This window comes from Myxocyprinus asiaticus, chromosome 45, assembly GCF_019703515.2.
Source record: "Myxocyprinus asiaticus isolate MX2 ecotype Aquarium Trade chromosome 45, UBuf_Myxa_2, whole genome shotgun sequence".
Lineage (NCBI taxonomy): Eukaryota > Metazoa > Chordata > Actinopteri > Cypriniformes > Catostomidae > Myxocyprinus > Myxocyprinus asiaticus.
In genome coordinates, this window is record NC_059388.1 from 24233217 (window position 1) to 24253129 (window position 19913).

The following is a 19913-nucleotide window of genomic DNA, read 5'->3' on the forward strand; positions in this document are numbered from 1 at the left end:
TGTGTGTGTGTGTGTGTGTGTACGTATGTACAAATACAAATCTGTTATATACAGATAGTGTAAGGGTAGGATAGTGTAAGGGTTAGATAAATATAAATAGACTATGCTGTGTATTGCACATAATTATTGCTCAGTGGGGAAGTTTTAACTGTTCATGAGATGGACAGCCTGGGGGAAAAAACTGTTCCTGTGCCTGACGGTTCTGGTATACAGTATATTGCAAAATTACAATTCATGTCTTTAGGAGTTAACTTTTTTTAATGAGGAAAAAATTACTGAGTGCACCTTTAATGGACAATACTTTTATATAATTTATATATTGCTTCACTAGCTGCAAAGCATCTAGACAGAACTGTTTACGAGAATAGCCTCGACAAAAACACCAACAATAGTTAAATTATACGTAGCTACATAATACAATGATTGATTTAAATGAAATTATTTTCTCCATGACACATTTACTGTATTAAAATATTAAACTTTTAATTTTAACAATATGCATCTATTGTATTAAATAATTTTCAGTGAAATTAATTGCATTTTATGAATTTATTTTACTGTCTTTATTTTAAATATGCATCTGAATATATATGCATACGAAATAGATGCATTTAGTTAACTGTCTCCAGAGCGCACTGCTATCACATGATCAAAAACATTGTTGGCATTTAATAAATTAAAATGTATTAATTTCTTTTAATTTTTATTTATTTATTTATTTATTTATTTTTTTTTTTTACTGTCCTTTTAGTGTATTTTTTTTAAATAAAGTACAGGAGGAGCCTAAGAGGCACAAACGTCTCTGATTGGTCAAGAGTACGGCGCTTTCTGATCACATGACATACGTAAGGCCAATTACAGACGGATTTTTACGCACGGGGAAGTGCTACTGACTGTATGCATATTGTGCGCCTTAACTACAATGCAATTAAACAATATCAAACTTAGAAGAACGAAAAAATACTGATAATTAATTATGGTGAATAAGGGCCCTTTATGGAAAAGGGTGAGGTCGTACAATGGACCTCTTCCCCGGGCGAGGCACGGGCATCGGGCAGTCGCCATCCGGGAGTTGGTGGTTGTGTTTGGAGGTGGAAACGAGGGAATAGCGACCAACCTGCATGTTTATAACAGTGGTAGGACACTAGATAGATACCAAATACCAACTAAATTAATACAGCGCAGTCCAAAACATCATAGCGGATGCTTTAAGCTCAATTATCCGTGTAGACCATGCATTGTTTAAAACACGAAATGCATGCGCTAAATTCATCATTTTACATTCATGTTTCCTTGTTGGAGACAGTGACAAATAGTTCCCAGCAATAACATATCACTTGTTAATGTACATTCAAAAAGTTAGAAATGTTATAAAACTTCAATTCACATTCATATACAGAATACTCATATTTTAAAATTACACTACCAGTTAAAAGTTTGGACATACCTACTTATTTTGTAAAATTTCTATTTTACACATTTATTATAGTAAAGTCATCAAAACCATGAAATGACACAAATGGAAGTATGGGAATTACGCAGTGACCAAAGTGTCAAATCAAAACAATCTTATGTTTTAGCTTCTTCAAAGTAACCACCATTTGCCATCATGTCGTATTCACCTGGGATGATTTTTAAACAGTATTTATATTTGCCTACCAAATTAAGTTTATGCATTTAAGCATAGGTGTTAATTTATAGTACATTTTTGACATAAACATAAGCAAATCATTTTAAAGTCTTGACAAATATAAATTCAGTCAAGTGTGTCCAAACTTTTGACTGGTAGTGTACACAAACTGTCTGATCCATGCTGATGTTTGTTTGATCGTTGCATTTCAGTGACCAAACAGTGGTTTCTGCCAGCAGTAAGAGGGGACATCCCACCCGGATGTGCCGCTCATGGCTTTACCTGTGAAGGCACACGGATCCTGATGTTTGGAGGCATGGTCGAATTTGGCCAATATACTAACAGTCTCTATGAATTGCAGGTGAACACTGTTGTCTTTATGCCATTATAATGATCTTCCAATGGAGTCATGCAACTTAACGTATCACAGACTTTATCTTCAGTTGTTCAGAAGTTCTTCTGTAATATAACTTAGGTATAAACACTAAAAGATTTGTAGATCTTTCATTAGGTATACCTGTATTATAATTAAAGCAGCCTGTAGTAGTATATGATGGTAGTAGGCTTTTGGAGAGGACCCTGAGGTGATATTCACACCGCAGCTGAATGTGGACAAATCTGATTATCTGCTCATATCTGATTTCTGTTGTTCACATGACATTTTAAATGTAGCCCATATCAGACACTAGTCTGAACAGCCGACGCTCGTTAACTGACCTGCATGCGCAAACCCAAAAATGTTCATTATTTTAATATGTATAATGAATTAACTTATTAAAATTGTTATTAGCAGTTTTATTTAACCAGAATTGGACTCTTAATGATCTATCTAATAAAATATCAGCACATGATGGAAGACAAGATGGGTAAAGTCATTTTAAATAAAGTCATTTGCAGTCGTATGGTGGAATTTAATTAGCATTGAAGCTCAATAATGTAATATTATGACATCATAAAATCAGGGTTCCCGTGGTCATGGAAAACCTGGAAATATCAGGGAATTTTTAAATTGTGATTTCCAGGACTGGAAAAGTCATGAAAATTGATAAAATAATCCAAGTCATGGAAAAATCATGGAATTTTTTTTATAGTTAATATATTTTTATTTATTATGCTCTGTCTTCAAATATTTAACCAGGGTGTTACGTTGCACTGGATTAAAAACACACGGTGAAGAGTTTAAAATATATCATGTTATTTAGAACAACTGGCCAATTAGGGTGCTTTCACTCTAGCACTTTTGGTGCACACCTGGGTTCGAATGACGTCAAAGTTCAGTTCGTTTGAATAATGTGAACACTGTTTTCCGAACTCGGGTTCGCACCTGGGAACCGCACCTAAATCCACTTGAAAAAGTGGGATACGGTCCATGTGAACTCCAGTACACTTTGCTGCTGATATGAACACAACTGTATGAAATCATGGAAGTGAACTAAGGCTGGGCAATATGTAAAAAATATTTTAGCGATAATCGGCTTAACAAATATTGCGATATACAATTATATCGTCAACCCCCCTGCCGAGGGTCAGTGAAAATTATTTTATTGGAACATGAAAAACATAAAAGACATTTCTAAGTTCAAATTGCGCTTTAGACTAAACAAAAAAAGCAATTAAAATAATCATATAAAATAACTATAAAATCTTATATATAACCACCTCCCCAAATCCAAACATTTACCATCTCCAACGGCTGCATTTGCCATCACGCAAGTATACATCAATGACAACAGGTGGAAAATTACTAATAGCCTACAGATGAAGAACTAAAGACAATTATAAATGTAAAGATAATAATAATCATAATAATAAAGCCTAATAAATTCCCTTGTGTTCCCAGTGTAATGCTGCTAAATGTGTTCTTATCGAATTTGTGTTTGTATTGCACTTTGGTAATACAGTTAATGCTGCCTAAAGAAAAGAAAATATAACTAAATTTTAGGTTCAAGGTGAATGTGTCTTGTATTATTTTATGATTTAATCAATTTCGTCTTTGTTTCTTTAATACAAAGAAATATATTACTGAACCTGCAGAACTGCATTGTTGCATGTTAAGCGCAAACTGGTCTGTGGAAATAAAGCAAACTAAACTCACAGCACCTCCTGAGATGATCAGAGATCATTTGCAGCACTCTCATAGATGAAATTATTCTTGCAAACAGTTTTCAGATGAGTGAAACAGAGAAAAAAGAGTGATAATTCTTTACATACGCTTGTTCCACGAGACAGGCTCATGCTACACGCCTCTGAACAAACAGCGAATCTGACACGAGCATTGACGGCTTTTCTTAGACTATTCTTAAAAATATAATAAAATGTGTTTTTCAAGCTTGCGTCTTTGTGTCTAACAGCATTTCTTGTCATGTGTCACTCCAAGACGTCTTACAGGTCGCCCGCCTTTTGCGAGTAGATTAGCAAAATAACTTGCGCATGTAATGCATTGGGACGAGGAGCTTGCGAACTGGATGCAGCCTCGTCGCATTTAGCGGGTGGCGGGTGTTAGTTTCACACCCTGGGCTACTGTTTAATATATTTGCTGATGGGGGGCATGGGTAGCTCAGCAAGTAAAGACGCTGACTACCACACCTGGAGTTGCAAGTTCGAATCCAGGGCATGCTGAGTGACTCCAGTCAGGCTTCCTAAGCAACCAGTTGGCCCGGTTGCTAGGGTGGGTAGAGTCACGTTGGGTTAACTTCCTTGTGCTCACAATAATGTGGTTCTCGCTCTCGTTGGGGCACATGGTGAGTTGTGCGTGGATGCCGCAGAGAATAGCGTGAAGCCTCCACACGCGCTAGGTCTCTGCGGTAACGCGCTCATCAAGCCACGTGATAAGATGCGCAGATTGACTGTCTCAGATCGCGGAGACAACTGAGATTTGTCCTCCGCCACCCGGATTGAGGCGAATAACTACGCCACCACGAGGACTTAGAGCGCATTGGGAATTGGGCATGCCAAACTGGGGAGAAAAAGCATCCTTGGGAAACAAACACAAGTGTCGTTTTGTGCATGTAAAGTTTTGGTGGTAAATCCAAAGAGATGGATACTTTAATAACACAGCGAATCTGATGTCTTCTTGAGTTGTTGCCTAGTTACAGTGGTAAACAGCTGCCGTTTGTACTCACGTTGATGATGGAATGCGGCTAGGACCGAAATAATATAATGTGAACAGAGACCAGGGAGGGGGAGGGCTGAGGAAACGAACCCGGGTGTGGTCCAAGCAATCAAACCAAGTGTGAAAGCACCCTTATTCCATTAGGATTTAATGGTTTGTATTGGTTTCCCTTACAAATATATCATGGTCCCTCATGGCATCCAGAAGACAACATGCCACTATGACATCGATGTACCGCTAATCCCCGCCCATATTAGGATTCACGCAATGTGTTTGTATGGATTAAATTTAAAATTAAATGTTTTCAATTGAACTTTTATCAAACAATGGTGTGTGTTTTTTTTTTTTTTTTTTTTTTTTTTTTTACAAATTTGCGATTATGTGATTTCGGTGCCATTTTCAGAATTGAAGGCTAAATGTTTGGGCATGGAAATTATCTTTCAAGTCATGGAAAAGTCATGGCAATTCATTGGTTGAATAGAGTGGGAACCCTGTAAAATTGAAGGATAGCAGGAAAAATGGCACTATATACACTACCGGTCAAAAGTTTTGAAACACTTGACTGAAATGTTTCTCATGATCTTAAAAATCTTTTGATCTGAAGGCGTATGTTTAATGTTTGAAATTAGTTTTGTAGACAAAAACATAATTGTGCTACCATATTAATTTATTTCATTATAAAACAAAAATGTAATAAAAAAAAAAAAAGTTTTTGAAATTAATGACTTGGACCAAATAATAAAGGAAAGCAGCCAATAAGTGCCCAACATAGATGGGAACTCCTTCAATACTGTTTAAAAAGCATCTCAGGGTGATACCTCAAGAAATTGGTTGAGAAAATGTCAAGAGTACATGTCTGCAAAATCTAGGCAAAGGGTGGCCACTTTGAAGATACTAAAATATATCACAGTTTTGATTTATTTTGGATTTGTAGTCGCAACATAATTCCCATAGTTCCATTTATGTTATTCCATAGTTTTAATGACTTTACTATTATTCTAAAATGTGAAAAAAATTATAATAAAGAATGAGTAAGTGTTTCAAAACTTTTGACCGGTAGTGTATGTGTAAAGTAAAAGTTGTTATCTGTAATACTTCAGATTTCCATTGACTTTGCTTCCATTTGCGTTTTGATACAGTCTGAGAAATATAGAAACTATTTTCTGCACGATTGACATGAGCAAAGAGCTGTGTCGCCTCTGTATCTTTTCTTAACTGTGTTAAATTCAAACAAACCGCTGTACCCAATTGTTGAAGCCTATAATTTTCTTTTCTTGTCTTAAAAATAAAAGATATGACTTGACATTTTTAAACCATAACCATAAAATTTTATACAGTAAATCAATAATGCAAGTGATGAATGTTAAGTTAGACTGATGTAAAAAATAACATTCAATTTGACATACCTGTTCAGACTGAAAGCACATTTGAAAAATCTGTATAACGAACACTGGGGGAATCCCAGAGTTTTACGTAAGAGGGAAACCCCACTATTGCAGCACAATTCCGCTGCATGTCGCGATGCAAAGTTAAGACAGCAACAACTCTGGAATTAGGGCTGGGTATCACCTAGCACCTCATGATATGATATGAATTACAATATATACGTCACGATTCGATATCTTACGATACATCCCAATACCAATTACGAAACCATTCCAATTTCAATTCCAATTAATTTGGGTATATTTCAGTTATATACTGATGTCTGCTGAAGAGCATGTAGTTCGAAACATTACGTTTTTGCCTCTTGGTGAGCTCATTAAATTGATTTGGAAGTGTTTACATGATATGAATACACAAATAGTTGAATATACTTAAATATATATACATGGATCTAAAGTATCGATACAATATCATGAGGAAAAGTATTGCGATTTATCAATATTTGATTGTATCGACACAGCCCTATTTGTAATATATGGAAATAAAGCGAAGCAATGGAGAATGAAATAGGAAAGTCTTCCACGGATGCCATGTTTGTTATTTACACAAGTATCACGGGGAAATTACATTGCTGTGGAGAAAGCTGCTTACTGACCGAGCCGCATGTATAAACGGCATACTCCCATATACAGTGCATGTAAATGGAAACACCACTGTCTCGCAATAAACCGCTTTCTAGTGTCCATGTCAATGTAGTCACTGTGATCAAATTAACAGATCTGTGTCATGTCAGTGAAAAAATCAGATTTTGGCCACATTCAGCGGCAGGGTGAAATCTATACTAAGTACTTCTCTGTTCTCCTCTCAGGCTAGTCGATGGCTTTGGAAGAAGCTGAAGCCCCGCCCACCGAGGAACGCATCACCTCCATGCCCACGGATTGGTCACAGCTTCGTTCTCCATGCCAACAAGTGCTACCTCTTTGGTGGCATGGCCAATGACAGCAAAGACCCAAATGGCAATATACCACGGTGTGCATGTTGATATGCAAATAATCAGATTTTAGTTTGAGAAGAGATTGGATTTTCAAACAGTGTCAATCTCAAACATACCTACTCACATAAATGTCATACATTGTTATCACTCTGCAGGTATTTGGATGACTTCTATGAACTGGAGCTGCAAGCTCAGTCTGGAGTCAAAGGCTGGAACATTCCAGAAACCAAAGGTGGAGGTCCATCCGCCAGGGAATCCCATAGTTCTGTGGTTTACTGTGGGAAGGGTGGCAGTGCCCCAAAGCTCTACATTTTTGGGGGTATGTGTGGGCATAGACTGAATGACTTGTGGCAGCTAGACATTGGTAAGTACTTGTTCATATTCACTGGAACCATGAAGCTGTATGTCCAGTTTCTGTTGATATCCTGTGTGTGTTCTTTTGGTTCAAGTTGTTTTGCTCTCTCTCAAGCTGATGTCTATTTCAGAAACTATGAATTGGTCATTACCTCAAACCAGAGGGCATGTTCCACTTCCCAGGAGTCTACACACCTCCAATGTGATGGGAAACAAGTAATGAAGCAACTTTTACTCCATTTACAAAGACTTACAGTAATCTCCCCTCCCTCTCTCAAATGATTACAATGATGTGCACTTTTCGAAAAAGTGAAATATTTCCAATTGGCCTTGTCAGTGTGATGTTTTGGTAACTTGTGGTGGTTTTTACCTTGGTTTCCTCCAAAATTCTCTTTTTTCTTAATTTCACTCGCTCTGTTTCTCATCCTCATTGTTCGTTGCAGGTTATATGTGTTTGGAGGTTGGGTTCCTGTTGGAGAGACAGAGGACACGCTCAATTCTGATGGAGTCAAATGGGTCTGCACCAACTCTCTTTCCATGCTAAACCTTGGTATGTCCAAGAACATTACGTTGTTCTGCAAATATTGCATGCTTATTTGTAGACCCATACAAAGTGTTTAAGTCTTTGAGTATTAGATCAAGAGAATTTTGTAGCAGTATAGCTAACTTCTCAAAAATTGCTTAATTAACATTGTCGAAAGCTCAAAACAAGCAATGCTTTCCTTGGTATGTTTTGCGTACTGTAGACACACTGGCATGGCACAACCTGACAGCAGAAGAACATCAGCAGGGACTAGCTTCAGGTGTACAGTCGGTTGAAGAGGAAGAAGGCAGTCTGCATTGGCCAAAAGCACGAGCTGGGCACTGTGCAGTAACCGTCGGCACACGTCTGTACATCTGGAGTGGGCGAGATGGATACAAAAAGTTCAATAACTACCAGGTCTGCTGCAAAGATCTGTGGTACCTGGAAACAGGTGAGAGATACAGGACAATGGTTTTGATGTTTGCAAATTGGAGTCTGTTGGACAGGCTAATCGTTTATTGTATTGTATTTGTTTTTGTGTTTTTATTTGTGTGTAGACAGGCCTTCCACCCCTGGTGCAGTGTTCCTTGTCAAGTCCACAATCAATATGCTACATGTTGCCTGGCGCCCCCTACCTGCAGCTGAATGTTATTTGCTTCAAGTGCAGCCCATCACTTCTCCACATTCCCAATCCATTGAGCCACAGTCAATACCAACTCCTCAAGACCCAGGACATGGGAAGGAACCTATACAAAAAGGTGTGTTTTACAGCTGTCATTAAAAAGAAAATTAAATTATCTCTTTGAATGCATTTTCCATTTAAAATGCCTTAATGCATGTTTTATGAAAAAACACAACACAGATGTTAGAAGTTCCTTATTCACTTACTCATATAAATCTGTCATCTCTTCAGATTCCCAGCCATTTCAGAAAATAGGAAGTGTAGATGCCAAATTTGGAGGAGAGAAGGACTCTTCATCACAAGTGAGACTTCTGCAGCAAACATTTTAGTGTATCCAGAATAGGTGAAAACAGAATGAGAAATACATCAACAAATTTTGAACTGGGTCATCAAGAGATCTTTTACCAGAATGCTGCATTGTTTAACATTTTACATTCAATGGTAACCCGATTGAATAGCCAAAAAAAATTTGATTGTGTTGGAGTTTATTTGGGCTTTCCAGTTTTCTGACGGGACAGTGGCATTCTCAGATGGGCTTTCTCCCATTTCAGGAAAGCCTTTTGAGGCCTATAGAAATGGGTGAGGATGAAGCAGACCAGTCAACAGGGGACAAAAGTAGAAGAGGAAAAAACTCTTCTTCAGATGTCCCACCTATGACACAGACTGGTATAATTATTGGCTATTACACCTATAAACACTAGGTCTAGTGGGACTTTTGAAAATGGACGTTATCCCATTTTGGTGACTCGTTACTCTGTCCCTTATCTCTTACTGTTTATATTCTAATTTACAGAAAGTAACACATCTCCTATCCCATCCCAACAGGTATGGTGTGTTTCTGTACTTTTCTAACTTGAAATAATCATTTTGAAACACCCAAAACACACTGAAAAACTTCCACCTTCTGCCCTTACAGACAGAGAATGCAGAGGACTCAGTGTGGTTTGATGTGGGTGTGTTTAAAACACTGTTCTGTGAGGTTACACACTACTTCCTGCCTTCTGAAGGAGGTGACCTGGCATCAATCTTGTCTGGTCAAAACTCAGCTGACAGTGAGGTTTGTCCACAATGACCACATTTAGGAGTAACAGTCTAAGAAACTGCATATAACCTAAGAGAACAGTATAAGTGAGGAAATAAATCTTAGAAAATGTGAAATATTTGGGGGTCAAACTTGGTTTGTAGATTTGCAAAAAACTATTTAAAGCTGCATAACATCCCGAAAGGTCATAACGGATTCTTAAAATATGGGTCAGATTTTACTCATATAAGACGTTCACACTGAACACATCTTGGTGTTCGTCTGTGCTCTTTTCCCATTGTTTTTCTATGTAAACATGCGCTAGACTGACATTTTTGATAGTTATGCAATTTTCAGCGTTATTTCTGTTAGGGCTTGGTAAAAAATATAGATTTTCTGATGCATCACAATCTACATATCATTGAATAATGTCTCTTCTAATACCCTTTCGTTTTTTACAGTTTTAAAATTAAAACATGGATGCACTAAACGGAGAATGTTTTATTTACTAAGATAAAAACCTCTTGAGTTTTTACCATAGGAGAACGTAACGGTCAACTAGTGTGTTACGACAGTAAGTCACCGTTTGCAGATACGATACAAATGAATGGGGAGAACCGTGAAATGGACTCCTACCTTTCGAAAAATGTTCTTTTTTTTTTTTATTATAAAACAGCAATTTTATCGTAGTAAACTCCACACAAAGTTCATTCCAAAAGGATTGTTTAGCGTAAAACATGTCGAAGATTAGCAGAGAGGCGGTCAGTTCATCAAGTGATGAGCTGGAATGGACTAAAGATAAAATATAATTTGTAAAATTTATATTTTTGAATTGTACCTAGAGGGGTTGCCTAGAAGTTTTCTTTATAATTAAGACCATTACCTGAGGGATAATTTATTTTATATGTAAGCAAAATGGACATTGTAACAGAAATGTACCCATATGAATTGATATCGAGATCGAATCAAGAGTTTGTGAATCAGAATCTAATCGAACCGGTAAACCTGTATCAATACCCAGCCCTAATTTCAGTGTCTTGCACTGGAGCGGCAAATTTTTTACTTTTAAAACTTTTAAAAGCGCTTCTTGAGACAACTGCGTTCTGTTAGATGCATTGCATCCAGCATTTTTCTTTAGCACAATAACACGTTTGGTCTGAATGGCCCCTTAGCTTCCCTGATGAAAATTAAAAATAATATATATATATATATATATATATATATATATATAAACAATTTCATATAAAAAAATGACATTTTGCTTTTATTATGATTCTTTAGATGTTCTTGAGTCTGGTTCCAGTAACAAAAACTGTGTGGCTAATAATATATTCTTTACCAGTAACTGGTCCAAATGACCTTAAGTAAAAAGAAGTGTTAAAAATGGTAGCATCCTCACATCACTAGGTTAATATTCTGTCATCACATTTCTTTCTTAAAGTGGAAGCTGCCAGGTCCTCATAGTTTCACAGGTCGTGAGAAGCAGGAGTTGGCTTCAGGGGTCACATACAAGCTCAGAGTGGCTGGACTAAACAGCTGTGGTCTGGGAGACTTCAGCCCCATCAGTGAGTTTAAGACCTGTCAGCCTGGATTTCCGGGGGCGCCATCTGCTGTCAAAATCACCAAGGTGCTGTAACTCTTGATGATGAAAACATTACGTTTTTTTCTAAACAATTATTTTAAACACTTTGTCATAATTGCTTCTGTCATTTCCTCAGGATAAAGACTCCGTGCACATCACTTGGGAGCCTCCCACCTCTCTGTCTGGGAAGATCATGGAGTATTCCATGTACTTGGCCGTGAGAAAGAGTCGAGGGAACAACTCAGAGCGACCTGGCGATTTGGCCTTCATCCGAATCTACCGCGGCACTAAGACTTCATGCACAGTCAGCGAAGCGCAACTAAGCAACGCGCACATCGACTGCTCTGCACGGCCTGCTGTCGTCTTCCGCATCGCAGCCAAGAACGAGCAGGGCTATGGTCCGGCCACTCAAATCCGCTGGCTGCAAGGTGTGCATGCATTAAAATTATATGATTGACCGAAGTCTTGACTTAGGACTTTCATGAGTGACCTCATGATTCACCACTGCATTCATGCACACAACAAACATGTCTGTGATTGCTTACAGTGCTCAAGTGCTGCAAAAACCACATTGTAAATACAAAACCTTGTCCACAGTGATCTGTTTTTAAGTGAAAAGTCCTTTTTCAGTTTCCTAATGTCATTGTTTTCCAAAGTTGGTGGCAATAGAAATTGTTTTTGAAAGAATAGGACAAACGCTATTTTATTGTGGATGAGAGGCATAAAAACAGCAAAAATCAATGTGTTTTCAAACTAAAACATTTTACTGTGGATATGGATATATCTAATTTTTCAATTCATTTTGCAGCCCTAACCTGGTGTCTGTTAAGAAATATTTATATGTAGGAAGCTGCCCTTTTCCATAAACAAGTTTTGCATATTATAATAAAAATGTTGCCTGTAGGAAAGCATTAATCATATTCTGCAAACTCTCCACATGCAACATCAATGATCAAAGAAATATTTGAGAGCCAGCTTGACTGTAGTAGAATTTTATTGGCCAAGTAAGATTGTTCTTATGATAAATTTGTTTTGGTGTATCGTTTTGAACATGAAGCAGTATACAATGTTAAAGATATAAAATGCAACATACTATACAGTCCTAACAGCTAAATGTGTCATCCTACAGATGCGAGTAAACTCAAATCCTCAGTGATGCAGCTGGACTCTAGTTCTCAACCAGCAGAGCCTGACACCACCTGCAGATGAACCCTTATCCCTGATGGGTCAGCCAGCTTCTTTAGTGACAGCTCTGTTTTAATATTATAATTCAACACCTTTGATGGCTGTACCAGATCTTAACTCATGTCCACTTTGGAAATGGTGTTTATGTCTTTGTCTTCTGATGTTACATTAGTGTTTATACTGTAAGCATTAGGTGTTCAGAAAGGCAATGCCCCTTTCCTTGATACAATGTTTCCTTGTATCATAACAAATGGGTCATAATCACTGTACAATGTAGATAACTTTTTATATGAGTTTATTGCTGAACAAAAATATAATACTTTTAATGAGGCTTGTTGTAGCCACAAGGCAACACTTGTCTTGTTTCCTTTCAAATCCCAGTTCTGGTTTTTGTGAGCAAAATTCGATCTTTGTGGAAAATGAGCAACTTACCCATCTTAAAATGCATGTTATAGATTTCTTAAAATAGACCTGTGTATTTTTAAGAACTGCATAATTGACAGTAATTGAAAAAAAAAGAAAAAAAAAAGTGTTTTAATTTAATTGAGCCAATTTACACAATGGCAGTTTTTTTTCTTTTCTTTTTTTTCTCCCCAATTTGGAATGCCCAATTCCCAATGTGCTTTAAGTCCTCGTGGTGGTGTAGTGACTCGCCTCAATCCGGGTGGCGGAGGACAAATCTCAGCTGCCTCCGCGTCTGAGACCATCAATCCGTGCATCTTATCACGTGGCTTGTTGAGCGCGTTACTGAGGAGACCTAGCGTGCGGAGGCTTCATGCTATTCTCCGCGGCATCCACGCACAATTCACCACACGCCCCATCAAGAGCGCAAACCACATTATGGTGACCACGAGGAGGTTAACCCAACGTGACTCTACCCACCCTAGCAACTGGGCCAATTGGTTGCTTAGGAAGCCTGACTGGAGTCACTCAGCATGCCCTGGATTCAAACTTGTGACTCCAGATGTGGTAGTCAGTGTCTTTACTTGCTGAGCTACACAGGCCCCCCAGTTTTTTTCCTTTCTTGATCAGTTCAGGATACACTATTATAGCAACCGAAGAATACGCTTTCCAGCATCATACATAATTACAATGCATGTTGAATGAGCATTGTCTGTCCTTTATGGGTATTATACTCTGAACAACTGAGACAAAATCTCTCATTTAATCCTTTAGAACATTCTCCTCTGTGTAAATATTTATCCTGGTTGCAAGCCTGACAGAACACTGTTGAGTGCATTAATTATACTCAGTATCAGTAAAATGTCTATTATATTTACTCACACAGTACAAATAGTATAATACATCTACTAGGGGCTTTTTAATAGCCCATCTCTAAAATTTTGTATGCAGCTGTGCATTGGAGATTATATTTGGATTATCTTCCGTTACCATTTCATTAACCTAGAAAAATACAGAGTATTAATTTTAAGTATCTATCACACAGATTGTGCCATGTACAGACGACTACGTATCAACTTGATACTTGCCAAGTTGCCCATTTGTGTACACGATGTAAAACTGGTGCTATTTCTTGATATCTATTAAAGGCTTTCATTATTTTTATGTCCGTTCTCATTCACCACAAGGCTTAAATGACAGTTTGATTGTTTTTTGTTTGTTTTGCTATTTGTGTCAACAGTTTGCTAAAAATTGCATTTTAGTGCTATTTTTTTGGCACCAATTCCCAGAATGGCCTTTTTGTGCATTAGCCAAGAATTGTTGCAATAAAACTACTGAAGGATTGCAATAAAATTATTGGTTTGAAACACTTATCGCAAGGCATACATCTTTTCAAATCCGTTCTGGAAAATTTTGATTAGCCTATATTATATTTATCAAATGTTTGTTCAAATTCCCTGTGAACATTTTTAACAAATGTACACAGATGCCATGACCAACTGTCATTTTTTGCAAATAATTAATTCAAACAACATTCAAACAAAGACAGATTGCATTTTTATTCAAAGAATCAGCATGACAACTCACAAGAGGTTAATTAAGACGCATGTTCCAAATAGATATCAAATGAGAATTCCCTTAACTGTGGCAATGTAAATTGTCCACCTGGCTTACCTGTCTGTCCACTGCCCCTACCTGAACTCTAAAAGATATTAAATACAAATGCAAAAAAACAAAAATCCTAATTTGGTGTGGCCTGCACCAAATGGCCCTTCAGCAGACCAAATTAAACAAATTGGCCTGAATGTAATACTGTATGAATTACAAAGACATCCCTTAAGTGAATGTACAAATCAGCAACCCTGGAAACAGGCACTTTTCCCTGCTTTGGTAACCAGGCATCTCTTGGTCTTCCAGCACTGACCTGAACATTTCTAAGCTTCTAAATCTGTCTCTGGACCTGGTCTTGCCTATTATTCAGTCATGAGAATTGTATCTGCTGAACACCAGGTATCTAAAAGAGGAGAGAGAGAAAGATTTTCTAAATAATTAGCACAAATAAGTTCGTTTAACCAGTCTTTTTTGTTTTTTTGTCATTCATACACCAGGAATTTTCAGTCATACATATCTCTGTTGGAGAACATGGGTTTGTGTACATGCTCACCTGTTGGTATGAGGTGGTGTACACCATCACGTTCTGTTGCTGGCCATCTGCAGTGATCAGTCCTGCGGGCAGCTGACTGGCTGCAAGTCAAAAATGTACACCACATTAATTCATGATGGCAAACTCTCAAGCTCCAACGGTGTGTGATCTGTTTCAATTACATTACTTTTAACTTAAGTCTCTTATATGTAAATTGAATTTCTCAAGAAACATATACAAGCTGTATTAAAGAGTTTCCACTTACTGAAACTGTCATCTGTGAGTTCTTCTCCAAGGCCCTCTGTGACTGTTACTGGGGTGATGCCTTTCTCACCCTTCATCGCCTTGGAAACATGAACATGTTACTTCTAAATCACAATTCTAAAAATAGACATACTCATGATATCAAATGCAGGTATTGCCTCTCTACAAATGCAATTCTGCAATATTCTAAACAGTTTCATAAGTGCAGTCGTTATGTCTCTCTCTACAAAGACATACAGTATGACAGACTAGTACTGTTCACAGAAAGTTCATTAAAAATGAGTCAATATAAAATGGTGCAACTTTAGGGGTTTTGAGGTGTGTATGCATTTTGTTTTTTTTAGTGAGCTAACAATACCTCTCTGAATTTCTGCAGGTAGAGTTTGAGGGGCTCCACATACATATCAAAACCCAGTGTGGACATGGCAAATAGGATGTCCTCGCCGTTTATGGTCTTGCGTTTCTCTTGATGGCATCGTTCGCTGGCTTCAGACGTGATGAAGCTGATGAACTCACTCACGCACTCCTGCACACATTCCTTCGCATCTTTCGCAATCTGTGATTAAGAAACAGATTACAGAAGTCACCAAAGTCTGTCTTTACTTTTACATAAGATGTGCAATACACATATAAAAAGCACAGAACGAGCAAGTACCTTTCCAGTCTGTGGGATGCCATTCTTCATGATGCGAGCAACGTTGGCAATAGGAAGGTAAATGTCCTGCTCTCGGAAATTGTCTTTGCTGCCATTGCCATCCTCATGGTCAATAAAACTTTCATCTCCGTCATCTGCACAGAGGAAACACGTGAGAATGTGACGAACAACATATCTAATGGCAGGCACTGTACACAAAAATGCCGTTTCTTTCCAGGTTAGTGATCTCCAGCAGTTCTACTTTCTACTAGTGGTCAACCAATATATCGCAGAGGCCAATAAATCAGATTTTTTTTTTTCATTATCAGCATATGCATTTTCCCGTTTGACTGATTTGTGTCTTAAGGCCATGAGGGCGCAGAGAATCACCTGCTTGCACATGAAGGAGCTGTCTGAGACATGTAAATGAACAATCACAGTTCGTTCGTCTCATTTAAATGGTCCGCATATCATACAGATGCGCAGGAGATCATAATGTTAAAGCCGTGTATTTTGCTCTCTCTCTCTTCAACAGTTCCCTGTAACTTTTCACTATCTTGTCTCATGATAAAAAGGCAAATATCAATAAAACAAATATCATATATGGACTACAAATATGTGGATATCTCATTTAAACAGATGTTATTCATAAACCTCACGAAAATACAGTGTTTCTTCCTGTCAAGCGCTTGTATAATATCTTCCTCTGTAACGCGTACACTATCAGTCTAAATCAAAACTCAGTTCCTCTGATTTACAAATGTTACATGACGGTCAGTCCGTGACAATCCATGTGATTAACTTACGAGTAAAAGTGTCTCACATTCACTATAAGTAAATGTCATATACACTATGCACTGTATGTACTATTAGTTTGATTTGTTTTTTTTTTTGTTTTCTTTTGGGTGAGAAAATGCGATTGCTAATGTGCACATGCCATTCTTGGTTGGACTACTGTGTGTACTGTTATTTCCTTCGTCCTGTTATATTTACAATTTCTACATGTGCAAATAAACTACAAAAATATGATGACTAAACAGAAATCAGAAGAAACGTCATTTTTTTTTTTTTTTTTTTTTTTAACAAAGTAAATGTTCTTTTTGAAATTTTGAGTAAATATAGTGCTAAAAAAAAAAAAAAAGAGTTTATTCTTTTTTTTTTTTAGCATTTTATGTTTATGTTATTTACTATGTTAAATTGTGTGATATCAGCATGATATCGGCCACCCTGCTCTCTGGATATTAGCATCGGCCATTAAAAAACCCATATCAGTTGACCACTATGGAGGAGGAAACCTGCAAAATTAAATAAATAATTCTGCATAAATAAATATATAAAAGACTTAAATGTGCAAGGAGATATACAAATAAATAAATAAATGCACCAATCAATGCAAAAATAATACAATGTAAAACAAATAAATGGTTGGGGAAATGCAAATTGTTAAAGGAAATGCAAAATTGAAAGTTGATTTTTATTCCACATTTCTATATTTCTTTAATCATTCATTTATTTTTGTATGCTGTTCCGAAATTATTTTTCCTTTGCTCAGCATGAGCGAGTTTGAAACTGCATACTACTCGTACTACTTCTGCCATATCTATCTATGGCAGAAAGACTAAGTAGTATGGTCGTATGCAATTTCTAACTCGGCCATGCTAATCACAGGATGTCAACAGCTGTTCAGGCTTCACAGTCAAACTATCGATACCAGAAGCAACAGTTTTTGGCAAGAGTTTGCAGTTTCACCATGGTGAAGAGAAGGTCGATAGCAGAGTTGTGCCGCAAGGCTGCAAATAGTCTCGAGAATCATAAAAGCTAGATCATTTTCCAAATGTTTATTCATTGACTGACTGTGAAAATTCTGTATTGTCCTTTTTAATGTCATAGTCAAGCAAAGCATTTTTACAATGATCAGCCAATGGTGTCATAAAGCCCACCTACTGATGTTTGATTGGCATCCTCTTATTAGCACGTTGCACGAAGAAAAAATAAATACGTAACTACTTACTCAATTTTACATTTCCTTTTCTCCCCAATTTGGAATGCCCAATTCCCAATGCACTCCAAGTCCTTGTGGTGGCGTAGTGACTCGCCTCAATCCGGGTGGTGGAGGACGAATCTCAGTTGCCTCCGCATCTGAGACCGTCAATCCACGCATCTTATCACGTGGCTTGTTGAGCACGTTACCGCGGAGACCTAGCGCTATTCTCTGCGGCATCCACACACAACTCACCACGCACCCCACCGAGAGCGAGAACCACATTATAGCAACCACGAGGAGGTTAACCCAACGTGACTCTACCCACTCTAGCAACCAGGCCAATTGGTTGCTTAGGACACCTGACTGGAGTCACTCAGCATGCCCTGGATTCAAACTTGCGACTCCAGGTGTGGTAGTCAGCGTCTTTGCTTGCTGAGCTACCCAGCACCCCCACCCCTTTAACATTTTTGCATTTCCCCAAACGTTTTATATTGTATTATTTCGCATTAAAGGGTGCATTTATTTACTTTTTTTTTCGCATATCTCCTCGCACATTTATTTATTTATGCACAAATATATTGATTTACTTACTTATGTATTTTTTATTATTTTTTGCAGGTTTCGTCCTCCATAGACCACTACTTTATACTAAGAAAAATAAATACAAGTGGGCCCTTGTTCTTACCATCCTGGCTCTGTAAGACATAAGTGCCTGGGGTCATATACTCTCCTGTTATTCCTAACTGAGTGGTGTCGGTGGTGCTGCCGTCTCCGTCCATCTGAGAACAAACACAACAGTGGGACTCCGTGAGTATTGTTTTAAGCAAGGGCGTAAATTTGGCTTGAACATTGGGGGGGTTGCAGTGTGAAGCCTTTATATGTTTCATATTGGGGGGGGGGGGGGTGTAATTGCCCTGAATCTACGCCCCTAGTTTTAAGACACACAAAAATACTTCATTATACAGGACTGTCTAATAACTCTGCAGCTACTGAGAAATCTGTCTTTTTCTTTATGAAAAACAATAAATAAAAATAAAGTACATAGAGTTTAAATGTTTGTGAAACTGTAATTTTTAACCAACTATACACTATATGTATAATAAAATATATTATGTTAATAATATAAATACACAATGAATAAGTAAAACTTATAGATGCGGATATATTAATACATTTAATACGAGATTACGCAGTTGTATGTTAGTCTCCCTGGCAGTCTTTGTTTTCATTGTCAGCTAGCATGTTAGCACTGCTAACCATCTCAAGCTAACAAATAGCACACGTTTAACAGCAAGTGTAACTAATCTCTGACTCGTTTCAGTACTTTAACAAGAAACGAGCCGTTTTATTTTGTAAATAAACATTCTGTTTCTTAAATGAGAATAAATATGCTTCGAAGGCCTCGCGTGCATTTAGCCTCCATCTCTCCCTTCAAATAAACCCTTACCCATCCTCAAACATTAATTATTTCAACAATTCCTGCATTCAGTTGCTCCTTCAGCACGGTATAAACGGAATAATTCTGCCTGTGATAGTTATTTCCATTCTTTAAACAAAACAATAAGCGGTGAAGCGGATCATTTGACCGGAGCCACAAATACGAACCTGACTGGTGCTCGCGCTGAAACTTGATTGGACGGGAACGTGGCTGCGCGCGAGTGTTTGTGCCCGCGCTCCTGCGCACGTGGCCGTCACCAGCAGGGGGCGCGCTGCTTATTGTTTTCTTTTAAAAGGAAAAGTTCACCCAAAAATGAAAATTCTCTCATCATTTACACACGTTCATGCCATTCCAGATGTGTATGACTTTCTTTTTTTTTTTTTTTTTACTGCTGAACATAAATTAAGATTTTCAGAAGAATCTATCAGCTCTTTTGGTCCATACAATGCATTTGAATAGTGACCAGAACTTTGAAGCTCCACAAAGCACATAAAGGCAGCATAAAAGTAATCCCTAATAATCCAGTGGTTAAATCTACAATATATCTGATAGGTGTGGGTGAGAATCAGATCAATATTT

At 37.6% G+C, this 19913-nt stretch overlaps 2 protein-coding genes across 3 annotated transcripts; one reads left to right on the forward strand and one right to left on the reverse strand.

The window, feature by feature from the left end:
• Positions 1-860: 860 nt before the first annotated feature.
• On the forward strand, positions 861-14203 carry LOC127435143 (host cell factor 2-like). Its single transcript, XM_051688359.1, has 15 exons — positions 861-1136; positions 1843-1991; positions 6997-7157; positions 7278-7486; positions 7608-7692; positions 7920-8026; positions 8223-8450; positions 8557-8757; positions 8913-8983; positions 9233-9347; positions 9475-9506; positions 9598-9738; positions 11144-11329; positions 11421-11712; positions 12414-14203. The coding sequence occupies exons 1-15, from the start codon at positions 977-979 to the stop codon at positions 12491-12493; spliced, it is 2217 nt and encodes a 738-aa protein (XP_051544319.1). The 5' UTR covers positions 861-976; the 3' UTR covers positions 12494-14203.
• A 202-nt stretch (positions 14204-14405) lies between these two features.
• Positions 14406-19559, reverse strand: nfyba (nuclear transcription factor Y, beta a). 2 transcript variants are annotated; one of them, XM_051688360.1, is made up of 7 exons: positions 19502-19559; positions 18582-18675; positions 15934-16067; positions 15637-15834; positions 15280-15358; positions 15036-15115; positions 14406-14885 (listed from the first exon to the last, which is right to left on the reverse strand). In XM_051688360.1, the coding sequence occupies exons 2-7, from the start codon at positions 18673-18675 to the stop codon at positions 14853-14855; spliced, it is 618 nt and encodes a 205-aa protein (XP_051544320.1). In that variant the 5' UTR covers positions 19502-19559; the 3' UTR covers positions 14406-14852. The 2 variants fall into 2 exon arrangements, with proteins under 2 accessions (XP_051544320.1, XP_051544321.1); XM_051688361.1 differs by lacking the exon at positions 19502-19559 and adding an exon at positions 19344-19466.
• Positions 19560-19913: the final 354 nt, after the last annotated feature.